Source organism: Panthera pardus, unplaced genomic scaffold (assembly GCF_024362965.1).
Source record: "Panthera pardus isolate Hobbes unplaced genomic scaffold, ASM2436296v1 HiC_scaffold_4, whole genome shotgun sequence".
Classification (NCBI taxonomy): Eukaryota; Metazoa; Chordata; class Mammalia; order Carnivora; family Felidae; genus Panthera; species Panthera pardus.
This window is the reverse complement of record NW_026526969.1, coordinates 1,268,496-1,282,350: the sequence shown is the minus strand read 5'-3', so window position 1 is coordinate 1,282,350 and position 13,855 is coordinate 1,268,496. Positions and strand designations below refer to the sequence as shown.

General features: G+C 40.7%; 1 protein-coding gene across 2 annotated transcripts in view; it reads right to left on the bottom strand.

Annotated features, from left to right (window-relative positions):
- Window positions 1-204: 204 nt before the first annotated feature.
- The window catches only part of LOC109250645 (S-adenosyl-L-methionine-dependent tRNA 4-demethylwyosine synthase TYW1), a 214,866-nt gene continuing 201,215 nt past the window's right edge, over window positions 205-13,855 (bottom strand). For both annotated transcript variants that reach the window (XM_019421733.2, XM_019421734.2), the window contains exon 16: window positions 205-1,386. In XM_019421733.2, coding sequence (XP_019277278.1) covers window positions 1,165-1,386 — 222 coding nt within the window. In that variant the 3' untranslated portion in view covers window positions 205-1,164. The remainder of the gene's footprint in view (window positions 1,387-13,855) is intronic.

Genomic DNA, 13,855 nt, shown 5'->3' with positions numbered 1-13,855 from the left:
CTGACTCTACTGCTTAGAAATAATCAGAGCCTAGTTTTCAACTGGGTGAGTAGGTAGGCTATATTATGTATGGGTTTTACTTCAGCAGAGAACAGAGGGGGTGACAAGACAGACAGCTGGTATACAGGAGGAGGTCGATCTGATAGGGCTTAGAACCATGGCACTAGAAGCATCTTTCAAATAAACACTCAAAAGAAAACTCTAGTCTTTCCAAAAGATTTTATTAATCAAACTTTTAGGATAAAGGAATTTTTTAAAAATAACTATGATATTTAAAAAAAACTATTGGGTATTCAATGATGTTTTCAAGTAGAAAAAACCTGAACCCTGAAGAACAGATTGTGTAAAGTAGCTCGGGCTACAAGAGGGAAAAGAAGGTGGGGACTTGTTCTGTGTATAAGGACAGGGGCTTGACCACTGACTTTTTGAACAAAAAGCAAACCATACTCAGTTTCAGAGTTTGTCTGTGAGACTAACTGATGACATCACAGAGCCATTCTTCTTCCAGAAGAGCCCTTTCACACTGGTGCAGCCACTAATACCTTCTATGGCAATCTGTACGAGAACGGAGTGAGATCTAGGACATTCAGATCCAACGCAAGTTCATAAAGGGTTGGTACTAAGCAAAACTTTAATCTGTGCAGTATTTAAAAATAATTGAGAATTGCGACAACTTAAATGACTTCTGGGAGGTGTTATCTTAAATCTAAAGAAGGGATGGAGGTCTCGGAGGGAGCAGATCTACTTACCTTGGGGTAACACAGTCCACAAAGGTCAACAGCCCACGAAGGGGAGAGGAAGACATTCATCCCTTATAACACCCTCAGGAATAGCATTCTTGGGAGTCTTACAAGTTATAATTCAAAACCACCAGTTAAATTCTAATGGCTGTGTACTTCCCCCGCAATGATGTTCCTCTCAAAAGTAAAATCAGGAAAGGGACTGAGCTCTGAAAAGACACGTGAGGCTGAGTCCCAGGCACTCAGAGTGTGGATGCCACCTCCCCAACCCCGGGGGGTGACTTGTGTCCCCGTGTGCAGCCTTCCATTCTTCCCTACATGAAACACAAGTCACGTGACGTGTCCTTTGAAAAACCACAGTGAGGCGTGAGAACCTTCGGGGGCCGGGAGTCCTTGTCCGTCAGTACCCTATAGTCAGATAATCTCAACACCCGGAAATATCCTTGGATTTGTTCTTTCTCTGATATCTTGTGTCCTTGGGATCAAAGCCTCTTTCACTGGCACCAAATAACGCCCAGAGGGGGGTTTTGGCCACATAATCCTTTGCGCTGAAATTTGCTAATCCACCGCTATCTTCATATTCCTGCACGAGCTCCTGGAACCGGTTATAATCAATCCATGTCCACCATTCGCCATCAATCTTAAACTGGAAAGAAAAAGCGCAGTCAGGGCAGAAGCACAAACGTCCTTAAAACTATCAAGTAAGTATTTTAAACATTCGAAAACCAGCCTGGTCTCTTCTCTCTATCAAGTCCAAGAAAATCCTTTTGCGCTCCAGATATGGTTCCATATCAAAGCAGAATGAGCTTCTTCTCCCCTAGGACTGCTGCCAGGCTGGGCCTGGAAGACCCAACTGCTGAATACAGAATATAACCACAAGAGACTCTTAATGACAGAGGACAGACTGAGGGTCAATGGGGGGAGAAGGGTGGGGGGATGGGCTAGCTGGGTGCTGGGCATTAAGGAGGGCCCTGGTTGTGATGGGCACTGGGTGTTGTCTGTAAGTGATCAATCACTGAATTCTACTCCTGAAACCAACGCTGCACTGTATATGAACTAACTAGAATTTAAATACAATTCTGAAAAGAAAAAAAATACATCCTGGAATTGAAAGTCAAGTTTATTGTCAGCAGTCTCACTAAAAGAAGGTTAATTACATTTTTTTGGCATTATCATGTGTTAATGGACAAGCTAATTGTAATTCCTGTTGTTGCCACTTTTGATTTGGTATGAATTTTCTTGGTTGTGTTAGAAGCACCTAGTGGAATCCATTTTATTATTCAACTTGGCTTGAGTTATTAGGCTTTTAATCAATGACTTCTAATTCTGAAATGCCAACAAAATGATTCAAACTGGCCTGTTTAACCTAACATGGATACAATATTTCATTAGCAGAAAGCCTGTTAAGAATTTCAATTCAATAAAGGGGAATAATCCAATTTGTACTCTTTTAAGAAAATCGCTTCTCAAAAGTCCCTGTAGAATAAATGACCAGGACGAAGGAAACAGGAAATAAACTGATGAAGCTCTGAAGGAATTACTAATTGAACTGTGAAGGCTTTTGACTCAAAGCATCTATTTGGCACTCATTTGTGTAAACAGATAATACACTGATACCTGATTTATAAACAGACAAATAGTTTTGTTAAGCTGCTATCTTCTCAAAAACTCTTAATTATGATCCAAGTGAAGTAACAATTTTGGGTTCTAGCTGAGAAAAATATTGAAAATGCATAGTTTCCTGGATTCAGAATACTATTAAAATATGCTGAATTTCAAGGACATCTGATTTTTTACCCAACAGCTAAGAGGTTTCCAGTGGACAAAAATTATCCAATAAGTGGGAAAGTTTAATCATGAGAAATTTTCTTCTAACAAGACCATTCTTTGAAATGGTGCCCCAAAGGCCTCTCTGAACACTGCAACCCAAGATACAGAATCCACATCTCCCCCATCGTTTTCCCTCCCAAGACAGACTGCTCTCAAATGTTCTCTGCTGCCCAAGAAAACAGTCATCCCTGAGTACTGAGCATTAGAACTCCAGAGTCAAAGGTGCCTCTCCCTTCCCTGGTCCCTCACATCCAAAAGATGTCAGGCCCTATTGATTCTTCCTTAGCAGCATTTCTTTCTTTTTTTCATGAAGCTGTTTTTTAAGTTTATTTATTTTTTGAGAAAGAGAGAGAGAGAGAGCAGAGAAGGGACAGAGAAAGGAGAGAGAGAATCCCAAGCAGGCTCTATGCTGTCAGTGCAGAGCCGAATGCAGGGCTCAAACTCACGAACCATGAGATCGTGACCTGAGCCGAAACCAAGAGTCGGATACTTAGCCGACTGAGCCACACAGGTGCCCGCTTCAGCAGCATTTCTATTGTCTTGACGCTACCCTAACACAGGTGCTCACTTCTGGGACTCAGCAACAGTCCTCTTGCTGACTGATCTTCTGATGCCAATTTTGACTGCTTTCAACTTCTGCAGACGGAGATGCTGGGATTACTATGTCTACAACAGAATAGAGCCCTAGTATCTACAGTCTAAATACTAAACCTCCATTTGGAGACTCCCCAGGAGCCAACCCCCTTGTCATGTGATTCCTATCCTACTCCTGCTGTATGATTAACATTTACTTATGTCTCAGGTCCCCTGGTAAACACCTTTTGCTCTGGGAAGTCTTCCCGAATCCCTTTAAACTATGACAGTTCACCTGCCACAGGACCTCACTACCCTGAACTTGGCCAACCACATATTAAAACTGCTTCTGTAGTTACCTCCCCCAGCCCACTCTATCCCACATCAGAACTGCTCGCTTTGTGAATATATCTGACTTATAATTTATGTTGGTACTCAGGACATACAACAGCCTAGCCTCTTCCTCCTTAACTCTTAACAAAACTAGAAGACCACAGGATGAGGAAAATTCCCACCTGTTCTACTGACATCCTGACAGAATGGAATTTGCTGCTATTGGCTCCGTAGAATACTGTGTGCTGTTTTCACAGTGTATCCGTGTAGGGGACACAACACTCACACCTTACTGGAAATGGGGGAACACTCCAGCTAGCATAGGAGTAAACATGTCATTACCGTGTATGACATGTAAAATGAGGCCAATAATGACGGCTACCTTTCATTCTTCCCTCCTATAACAGTTACAGAATGCTAACTATGGACTTGGCCCCATCACAGATATTTAAAAAATAATTACAGGGGCACCTGGGTGGCTCAGTCAGTTAAGCATCTGATTCTGACTCAGGTCTTGATCTCCTGGTTTGTGAGTTTGAGCCCCACATCAGGCTCTGCACTGACAGTGAGGAGCCTGCTTGGGATTCTCTGTCTCTCCTTCTCTCTCTGTTCCTCCCCTACTCATGCTTGCTGTCTCTCAAAATAAATAAATAAATAAATGTACTGTTTGGGTTTCCTAAGTAAATGACTCCACTAGATTTCTCTAAGATAAAGTCAAGCACCGTCCACATACTTAGTTGTTTTTTTTTTTTTTTAATGTTTATTCATTTTTGAGAGACAGAGCACAAGCAAGGGAGGGCATGGAGACAGGGAGACACAGAATCTGAAGCACGGTTTCAGCTCTGAGCTGTCAGTACAGAGCCCAATGTGAGGCTTGAACCCACAAACCGTGAGATCATGACCTGAGCTTAAGTCAGATGCTTAACCGATGGAGCCACCCATCCCAGGTGCACCCCCCCTCCATACACACACTTAGGACTTTCAATACGTTTTTTAGTGTCCCACTTAAATATAAGCAGACAACTAGTGACCATCTGAAGAAAACTCCTAACAAGAACACTAAAAATAAACCAAAAGAAAAGAGTAACAGAGTAAACAGCCTAGGCAAGGGGAAAACAGCACACAAAACAAAATAAAAACCCAAACAACTAAACTAAAACAACTATCTTCAGAGAAATGAGACAATACTGTATACATAAAACAAACAAACAAACAAACAAACAAACAAAAACCACTACCCTATAAAAAGGAACCCTTAAAGAATGAAAAGAACCTTAGGTTCTAAAACTATAGGAGCAAAGATGAAAGATTCACAGGAAAGTTAAGAAAAAAAAAAAACTTTCTAGAATGTAGAATAAAAAAGACAAAAACCAGGAAAGAAAGCACTAAAAAAAAGAAAAAGAAATAAAAAATTAAAGGACTAGCCCAAGAGACCCAATTTTAAAATAACACCACTTTCTGAAAGAAAGGAGAAAAAAATAGGAAGGAGGAAATCCTCAATGAAATAATTATGGAAAAGTTTTGTAAAGTGAAGGCCATGAGTAAACATACTCATGTAGACAAAGGATAAACATATGGAATAGACAATAGATAAAAACCAACATACCAACTGAGGCACATCTCAGTGAAATTTCAAAACAGTGGAGACAAAGGGAAATCCTAACAAGGGAAAAATGGTCATATACAAAGGATCAAGGATCAGAATGCCTTCCGAGTTCTCAATAACCACACTGAAAGCTCAAAGACAGTGGCTCCGATTGCATACGAGTTGGTTTGCAACTGAGAATTCTATATCCAGCAAAACTATCAATCAAGCTTGTAGGGAGAATAAAAACATTTTTAGATATTTAAGATCTCAATCAATTGGACCTCCCACATACCCCTTCTTAGGAATCTACTGGAGGATGTTTCACTAGAATGAGACATGGGATCCCCAAAGCAAGACATCCCACACAGGAGAGATCTCAAGGAAGTCCCAGTATGATAGTGTGTGTCTAAAGTGGGTGAGTCAGTAAGTGCCTCTGGGGAGACTCCTTTAAAAAGATGAACAGATAGAACCTCCAACGCATCTGAAAAGTCTGAGAGGAGATACAGGTGGCAGAGAGTTTGAGAGTTGATTTAGCTAAAGAATACAGAAGTCTAGACAAAGAAAAAAATAAGATAAATATTAACTCCAAGGAAACCAAAATGTATGCTGGAAACAAATAGCAATCATAGGAGACTGCACTGCTCAGCAGTGAACAGTGTTCACGTGGTCACATAACGCATAAAACTATGGTATACATACATTGCAAAGGTGGGAGAACAGGAAAGGGCATGATGAGCAAACGTAGGGGAGAGCTTCATCTCACCTTCCACAGCGAAGAGACAACGAGAAAAAACAATGAATAGCAGCAATATTTGGTAAAGACAAATACCTAAATAATCAACCAGAAGTTGAAAGTAGCTGTTGCTTGAGAGGAGGGAAAGGAGGTATATTTGAGGAAAATACAAGGAACTACTGATTTTTGTAATAAACTTTGACTTCTTAGACGATGTAGAATTTTGATAAAACTAAAAAACAAAATTAAAAATAGTAATGACCAATCTATCGAAGTGAGGGAAGAGTATATTATTAACAACATGAGCCAACAAAATAGGGTGGGGGTAAGGGGAAGACCTACAGGACGATGGTAGCAGCCGCTATTCAGGAAGCATCCTACTGTGCACTAGGCACTGTTTGGTTCTCTAGCTGGTGTGATGCACTTTACAAAACTCATGTGATTGGATGCCCATCTTTAAAACGGGTGGGGCACGCCTAGGCGGCTCAGTTGGTACAGCATGTGACTCTTGGTTGCTCGTGAGTTCAAGCCCCATGATGGGTATGGAGTCACCTTAAAAAAATAAATAGGGGTGCCTGGGGGGCTCAGTTGGTTAAGGGGCCAGACTCTTGATTTGGACTCAGGTCATGATCTCACGGTTTGTGAGTTCAAGCCCTGCATTGGGCTCTCTGTTCACAGTGCAGAGCCTGCTTGGGATCTTCTGTCTCCCTCTCTGCCCCTCCCCACTCATGTCAGCATGTGTTCTCTCTCTCTCTCCTCTCTCTCAATCCCTCCTTCTCTCTCAAAAATAAATAAATGTTAAAAAAAAAAGGGCAAAAGTCCCAAGAAACTAACAAATATGTCAAAGGTGACATCCTCTGTAAGTGGAGAGCCACAATTCAAATTTGTGGGTCGTCAAGAGCCTGTGGTCATTACACGATTGCACGCTGCTAGCTGTCAAACTGGAAAAAAGACACAACTAATAATAACCATTTTATCTTTTAAGTATTTTGGAGTGCAAAGAGATTTTTCTCACCCCTGGACTTTTTTAAGTATAATATTTCTAAGTTAACTCCCTCTGTTTAACCGATCTAAAAGTTACAGAAAATAATGTGTATATCCCAAATTCTTAGTGTCCTTCAACCTTCCTCAGCATAGAGTCTAAAGAATGAGCACACTGAGAAGAAGCCTACTGTCTATTAATTATTTCTCTACCCAAGTACAGCATAATAGAGACTGTCTGTTCCAAGGCTAATGCAGGGGAAATGTAAGATTTATATGCAGACTTCTGAAGTCAGCCTGCTCTGCCTTTGATTGGTTCTGTTTTATTTACACAGTCTTTGTCCCTTCTGGCAAAATAATAATTAAAAAAATAAAACTGCCATAGTGAAAGATATTCTTCCCATTATCTTAACTGGTTCCTAATAGTACAGGCAGTATAGGTGAGCACACTTTTTCTTTTTTTGTAGATGAAAATTGACGTCCCATTAGTTTCACGGTATCTTCCACACGGAAAGTCTATATAGAATATCCATAGCTACTTCAAACTCCAAATGTCCCACACAAAAATTCTTACCACTTTGGCCTGTCAATCTCATGCCTCAACCATGCTGTGCTGAAGTTATTCCAGCTTTTAAATGATAAATACTCTGTAGCTACTGGGAAAGTTCTAAACATTCAAAGGCATCATATTTCTACATATGCAAGAGTTAAAAATAAGGAGGAAACTCTGCATAGCAGTTGAAAAAGAGCAAGTCAAGAGCTATTTATTAATATCACCATTGGAGATAGTCTTTGCAAACATTCCTCCACATGCTACTGTAGTAGTCTTTACGGAAAAGTCAAATTATCAGCACCTTTAGGAAAGAACCTTTATTAAAGGCCTGTAACAGGCAAGGCCCCATTCCAGATGTTTCATATTTATCACCTTACTCAGCCATCACAATAACCCTGTAAACACAGTTACCACTATTTTTCAGATAAGAAAATGAGAAATGGTGAGGCTGGGCTTTGAAAACAGATGTACCACAACAAAGTTCAGGAGTCCCCAAGACCACCCCCATTTCTGTCACCAATTGTAAATGCAGGGGTTCCCAAGGCCACCTTCAGTTTGACCACTCACTAGAAGGACCCACAGAATTCACTGAAAGCTGTTAATAGTATGGTTTCTTACAGCGGAAGGACACAGATGAAAATCAGCATAAGGAAGAGGCACATGGGACAGACTTGAGGAAAGTTCCATGCCCAGAGCTTCCAGCTGCCCTCTGTCACTCAAGTAGTGGTCTGAGCTAATATCACCCGTCAATGATGCGCGAGAATAGGCATGGAGCGCTGCCAACCTAGGAAGCTCAACCTGAGCCTCGAGGTCCAGAGTTTTTCCTGGGGCTCAGTCTCCTAGACAGCTGATTGCTGAGTGGCTGACTTTAGTTTCCAGCTCCTCTGAAGGTCAAGCAAATATAGTGTAGCCCAAAGCCTCTACCCTAAATCACATGCCTAGTGTAGACTACCTAGCATGACCCCAGGCCCCCAGATAAACAAAGATACTCTGACCAGACAAGACATTCCAAGAGCTTGAAAACCACCTCTTAGAAGCTGAGGGCAGAGAGCAGCCCTTTCTTTAGGTAAAATTACAGCCGAACTCAAAGTCCACATACAATGGATAAAGTAGAAACACACAAAAATAAAAAAGAACACTAACAATAAAAAAAGACTCCTACATTTCATTTGAATTTTCACACTCCTAAGGAGGGCTCTTATATGATCTTAGTGTTGGTTCTTTTTTTTTTTTTAATGTTTATTTATTTATTAAGGGAGGGAAGGGCAGAGAGAGAGAGAGAGAGAAAGAGAGAGAGAATCCCAAGGAGGCCCCACATTATCAGTACAACCCCGATGCAGGGCTCAAACCCACGAACCATGAGATCATGACCTGAGCTGAGATCAAGGGTCGGACACTTAACGACTGCGCCCCCCAGGTGGCCCCAGCGCTGGCTATTTTCTAAGTCTGGTCCCGCAAACACACAGTAATACTTACAAACGAAACCTTGGGAAAGTGCCAGTGAGAGGATGGATGAGGGGCTGCCAGGCCCTCTCATAATTCAGAAGTGCATGTGAACTGGGAAGGAGAGGAGATCCCAGGTTAGTTTGAGGGAGAAGTGATCTGGGAATTCAAAAAAAGAGAGTGCTTACTGTAGTCCTTCTTGAACTTCCCAGATTTATGGATTTTGTTCTTGACTATCCTAGCGACAACTGCGTCGTTTGTTCCGTGGCTGAGAGGAGACACAGATCACTTCTAAGTGCACCTGACTGCCTGCGACTGTGGAGCCCCGAGCAAAGTTGCCTCCTTTTTCTGGGTTTGCTGGTGATAAGTAGAATTCACATGGCAACAGCTGCCCGAGGAACCACTTTGAGAAGCAAAACTACAACAATGTGACTGAATTCTAGATATATCCAAGTGCAATTAAAAAGCTTTTAAATCTGGAAACTCAATTTCTGGAATTTCTATCTTAATCTACAGTTTTGTTGGAATAGAGCTAAGTCCTCTCAGCCGTGTCACCAAAATGCCAATTTTCTCTGACATTTCTCTGCATGTAATTACTGGGAACAACCAGGCCTCTGACAAGCATGAGTTCTACATGTATCACAGAAAGTAAAATATTCTGTCGGTAGGTTTTGTTGGGAAAAAACTGCACAAAACCTAAATGGTGACACGCAATTCCTTCTTACTCCAAGAAAGGAGGGCTCAGGGAGAGGACACCTCTTCCTTCCCTTCCTCTGTAGACTGCAAGTTTATATGTCTAAGAGGGAGGCCTCTGTGATCAATGCTGAATTATGCAGAAGGCCTCAAATTTAGCAAAACTTTCCCAGAGGTGGCTTTGAAGGAGGTCCACCAGACTCCTCGGTGAACTGGGAGGGGATCTGCCTGGTTTTCAGTGGATACCTGCCTCTGTTTCCCTACCTTGTGACTGCTCTGTAGCATTTAGGAGATGGCATGATGTCATAGTCAAAGTAGGCTTTGTATTTTGAAACATCTGGGATTGAATTCTAACTCTGCTTGTATTCTCTCAGCCTGAGGTTTCTCCTTTAAAACATGAGGAAAAACAATATTTATAATTCATCATATTTTTATAAGAATTAAATGAACTAATGCATACACAGCATTATCAAAGTAAACTTAACTGTTATTGGTTGTTGAGTTTATCAGCAGACACCAAAGTAAGGAATGACACCAGACAGCTCATCAGTGATGAAAGGTTCTAGAAAATTATGCTGGAAGACAACAGAATAATATCTGTAAATGCTCAGAGGAAATACCTCCACTTAGACTTATCCACTCTGATAATCTATTATTCATGAGAGAAAGTGAAATAAAGACGTTTCAGAGGGAACGAAGACTGAGTTTACCATTCTAGCGAAAAGAAAATTGCACCCAGCAGAATCAATGGATGCAAGAAGCAAAGGGGAACCAAGAAAGTGGGGTTTACATGGATCCATCAACACAACCTTTAACTGTGGAAAAGAATCCCGGGAAGACCTTGTATTGTGCTGAAGGAGGATGGCGATGTTGATTAACTTTAGAGTTAAACTAAGTATAAATTTCAAAATATCGGAGTACAAGACTCTGAGCAGATGGTGGAGTAGCAGAAGCACCAGGAATCCTTCTTCCCATCCACAGAGCACCTGGCACGGCTCAGGTGGTGGAGCTTATGACCCTTGATCTCAGGGTTGTGAGTTCAAGCCCCCACACTGGATGTACAGATAATTAAAAATAGAATCTTAAATAAAAATTTTAAAAAGGCGCCTATCTGGCTCAGTCAGAAGAGTATGTGACTCTTGACCTCAAGATTGAGTTCAAGCCCCACGATGGGTGGAGAGATTACTTAAATAAATAAATAAATCTGAAAAAATCGTTCTTCTCACCCAAACAAAAATTATACTGGCAGAATCTGTCTGATATAACTACTTTGGAACTCTGGACTCTAGTGAAGGCTTCTAACTTTCAAGGAAAGGTCTGGACTGTAAAGTACAGTTAATTTTAGTCAGTTTCAACTTGGATGGCAGTAGCTATCCATCCCCCATGGCCCACCCCCACAGCAGGCAACTGTGACCTGTTCTTGGGACAGCCTGCACGCAGCCTGTGGGAGACAGGCTGGGCAGTAAGGACCCTGTCCTCCAAACACTGGGGATCTGTTCTCTGTTGCCTGCTGCTTCTGATCAGAGTACAGATAAAGTGGCAGCCATTGGTACCCATTCCGCCATTGCAGAAAGCCTCTCCCCTTCCTGCTGAAGTGACTTCCAGGGGAATAAAGGGCTAGTGCTCCCCATCACCTTCCACTTTCCTTTTTTTCCCCTTTTAGGAGAGAGACATTAAAGACTAGAAGATTCAAAAGCAACAACAGATGGGTGGAAATTAGAAAGTAATCACATATCCCAGGGAAAGATTCAGGAATAAATTCAAATTACTGTTATATCTTTAGGATATTAGATGCAATCCCCATGGCCCACAAAGAAATAGCCATAGAATATAAGCAAAAGGAAATGTGAAAGGAATTAAAATGTTTCAATACAAAAAAACAACTAAACACAAAAGAAAATGGTAATACAGGCAATGAGGGACAAAGAAGCTATATAAGGCATATGGAAAACAAATAGCAAAATGACATAAGACCCTTTTTATCAGTAATCATTTTAAATGGAAATGGATTAAACTCTCCACTCAAACAAAAAAACCAGAGATTGAATGGATCAAACACACAAATACACACACACACACACACACACACACCAATATGCTATCTATAAGAGCCTTACTTTATACCCAAAGACACACACAGGTTGAAAACAAAAGGACAGAAAAAGATATTCCATGCAGTCACCAAAAGACAGCAGGAGTGGCTACAGTAATATCACACAAAACAGACTTCAAGTTAAAAGATTTCAAGTTAAAAGATTATAAAACAGAAAGAAGGACAAACATACAATTTATATTAATTAAAGGTTTAATGCAGCAAGAAACAATAATTAGAAATGTTTGTATAGGGGCGCCTGGGTGGCTCAGTCGGTTAAGCGGCCGACTTCGGCTCAGGTCATGATCTCGCAGCCCGTGAGTTTGAGCCCCGCGTCGGGCTCTGTGCTGACCGCTCAGAGCCTGGAGCCTGTTTCAGATTCTGTGTCTCCCTCTCTCTCTGACCCTCCCCCGTTCATGCTCTGTCTCTCTCTGTCTCAAAAATAAATAAACGTTAAAAAAAAAAAAAAAAAAAAAAAAGAAATGTTTGTATATCTGGTACCAGATCATCAAAATATTGGAGCAGATACTGGCTGAATTGAAGGGAGGAACAGATAGCTCTATAATAACTGGAGAGTTCAGTACCCCATTCTCAACCATGGATAAAACAACCAGATAGAAGGAAACAAAGGACTTGAACAACACAAGAAATCAACTAGAATCAACTAGATCTAACAGAACATTCTGCCCAAGAACACAAAATACACATTCTTCTCAAGTTTTCACCATTTTCTAGGACAGACCGTATGTTACACCACAAATGAAGTCTAAATAGATTTTAAGAGAGAGACTTCATATAAAGTATCTTCTCTAATCATAATGGGATGAAGCTAAGTACCTGTAACAAAAGGAAAACTACAAAATGCAGATATTTGTGGAGGTTAAACAACACACTCCTACACAACCAATGGATCAAAGAAGAAATCATATGGAAATTAGCAAATACGTTAAGAGACTAAGTGAAAATGAAAACACAACATACCAAAACTTATGGGACAGAGCAAAAGCAGTACTGAGAGGGAAATTTATAGCTAAAAATGTTTACTTTAAACAAGTAGAAAGATCTCAAATTGACAACCTAACTTTACAACTTAAGGAACAAGAAAAAGAATTAAGCCAAAAGTGAGCAAAAGAATGGAAATAATAATGGTTAGTACAGAGATGAAATAGAGAATAGAAAAATAGGGGGAAAAAAACTGAGACTAAAAGCTGGTTCTTCAAAGAGGCCAACAAAATTGACAAACCTTTAGCTAGACTAAGAAAAAAAGAGAAAAGACTCAAATTACTAAAATTAGAAATAAAAGTAGGGACATTACTACTGATTCTACAGAAGTAAAAGGGATTATGAAAAATTATTATAAATGTACACCAACAAATTGGATAATCTCGACGAAATGGACAAATTCCTAGAAACACAAAACCTACTAAGACTAAATCACAAAGATACAGAAAATATGAATAGACCGATAATTAGTAAGGAGACTGAGTCAGTAACCAAAAATCTCCCCCCACCCCCCACCAAAAAAAAGCCCTGGACCACACTGCTGAATTCTATTAAACTTTAAAAGAACTAATATCAATCTTTCTCAAACTTTTCCAAAAACTGAAGAAGAGGAAATATTTTCTAACTCAGACTATGAGGCCTGCCTGCTAAAGCCAGATAAAGATACTACCAAAAAAAAAAAAAAAAAACCAAAAAAATCCACAAAGCACCAATATCCCTTATGAACAATAATGCAAAAATCCTCAACAGTATAATATCAAAGCAAATTCAGAAGCATGTTAAAAAGATCCTACACCAGTGGCACCTGGGTGGCTCAGTCAGTTAAGTGTCTGAGTCTGGATTTCAGCTCAGATCATGATCTCACAGTTTGTGGGTTCGAGCCTCGTGTCGGGCTCTGTGCTGACAGCTCAGAGACTGGAGCCTGCTTTGGATTCTGTGTCTCCCTCTCTCCCTGCCCCTCCCCCACTCCCGCTCTGTCTCTCTCTCTGTCAAAAATAAATAAACATTAGAACAAAAAACAATCAAGAAAAAAAAAAAACAACAAGGGACATATGGGACGCTTGGGTGGCTCAGTCAGTTAAACATCCAACTTTGGCTGGGTCATGATCTCACAGCTTGTGAGTTCGAGCCCTGCGTCGCGTTCTGTGCTGACAGCTCAGAGCTTGGAGCCTGCTTCAGATTCTGTGTCTCCCTCTCTCTCTCCCCCTCCCCTACTCCATGCTCTGTCTGCCTCTCTCAAAAATAAATAAACATTAATAAACAGTAAAAAATTAAAAAACAACTGTAAACATCA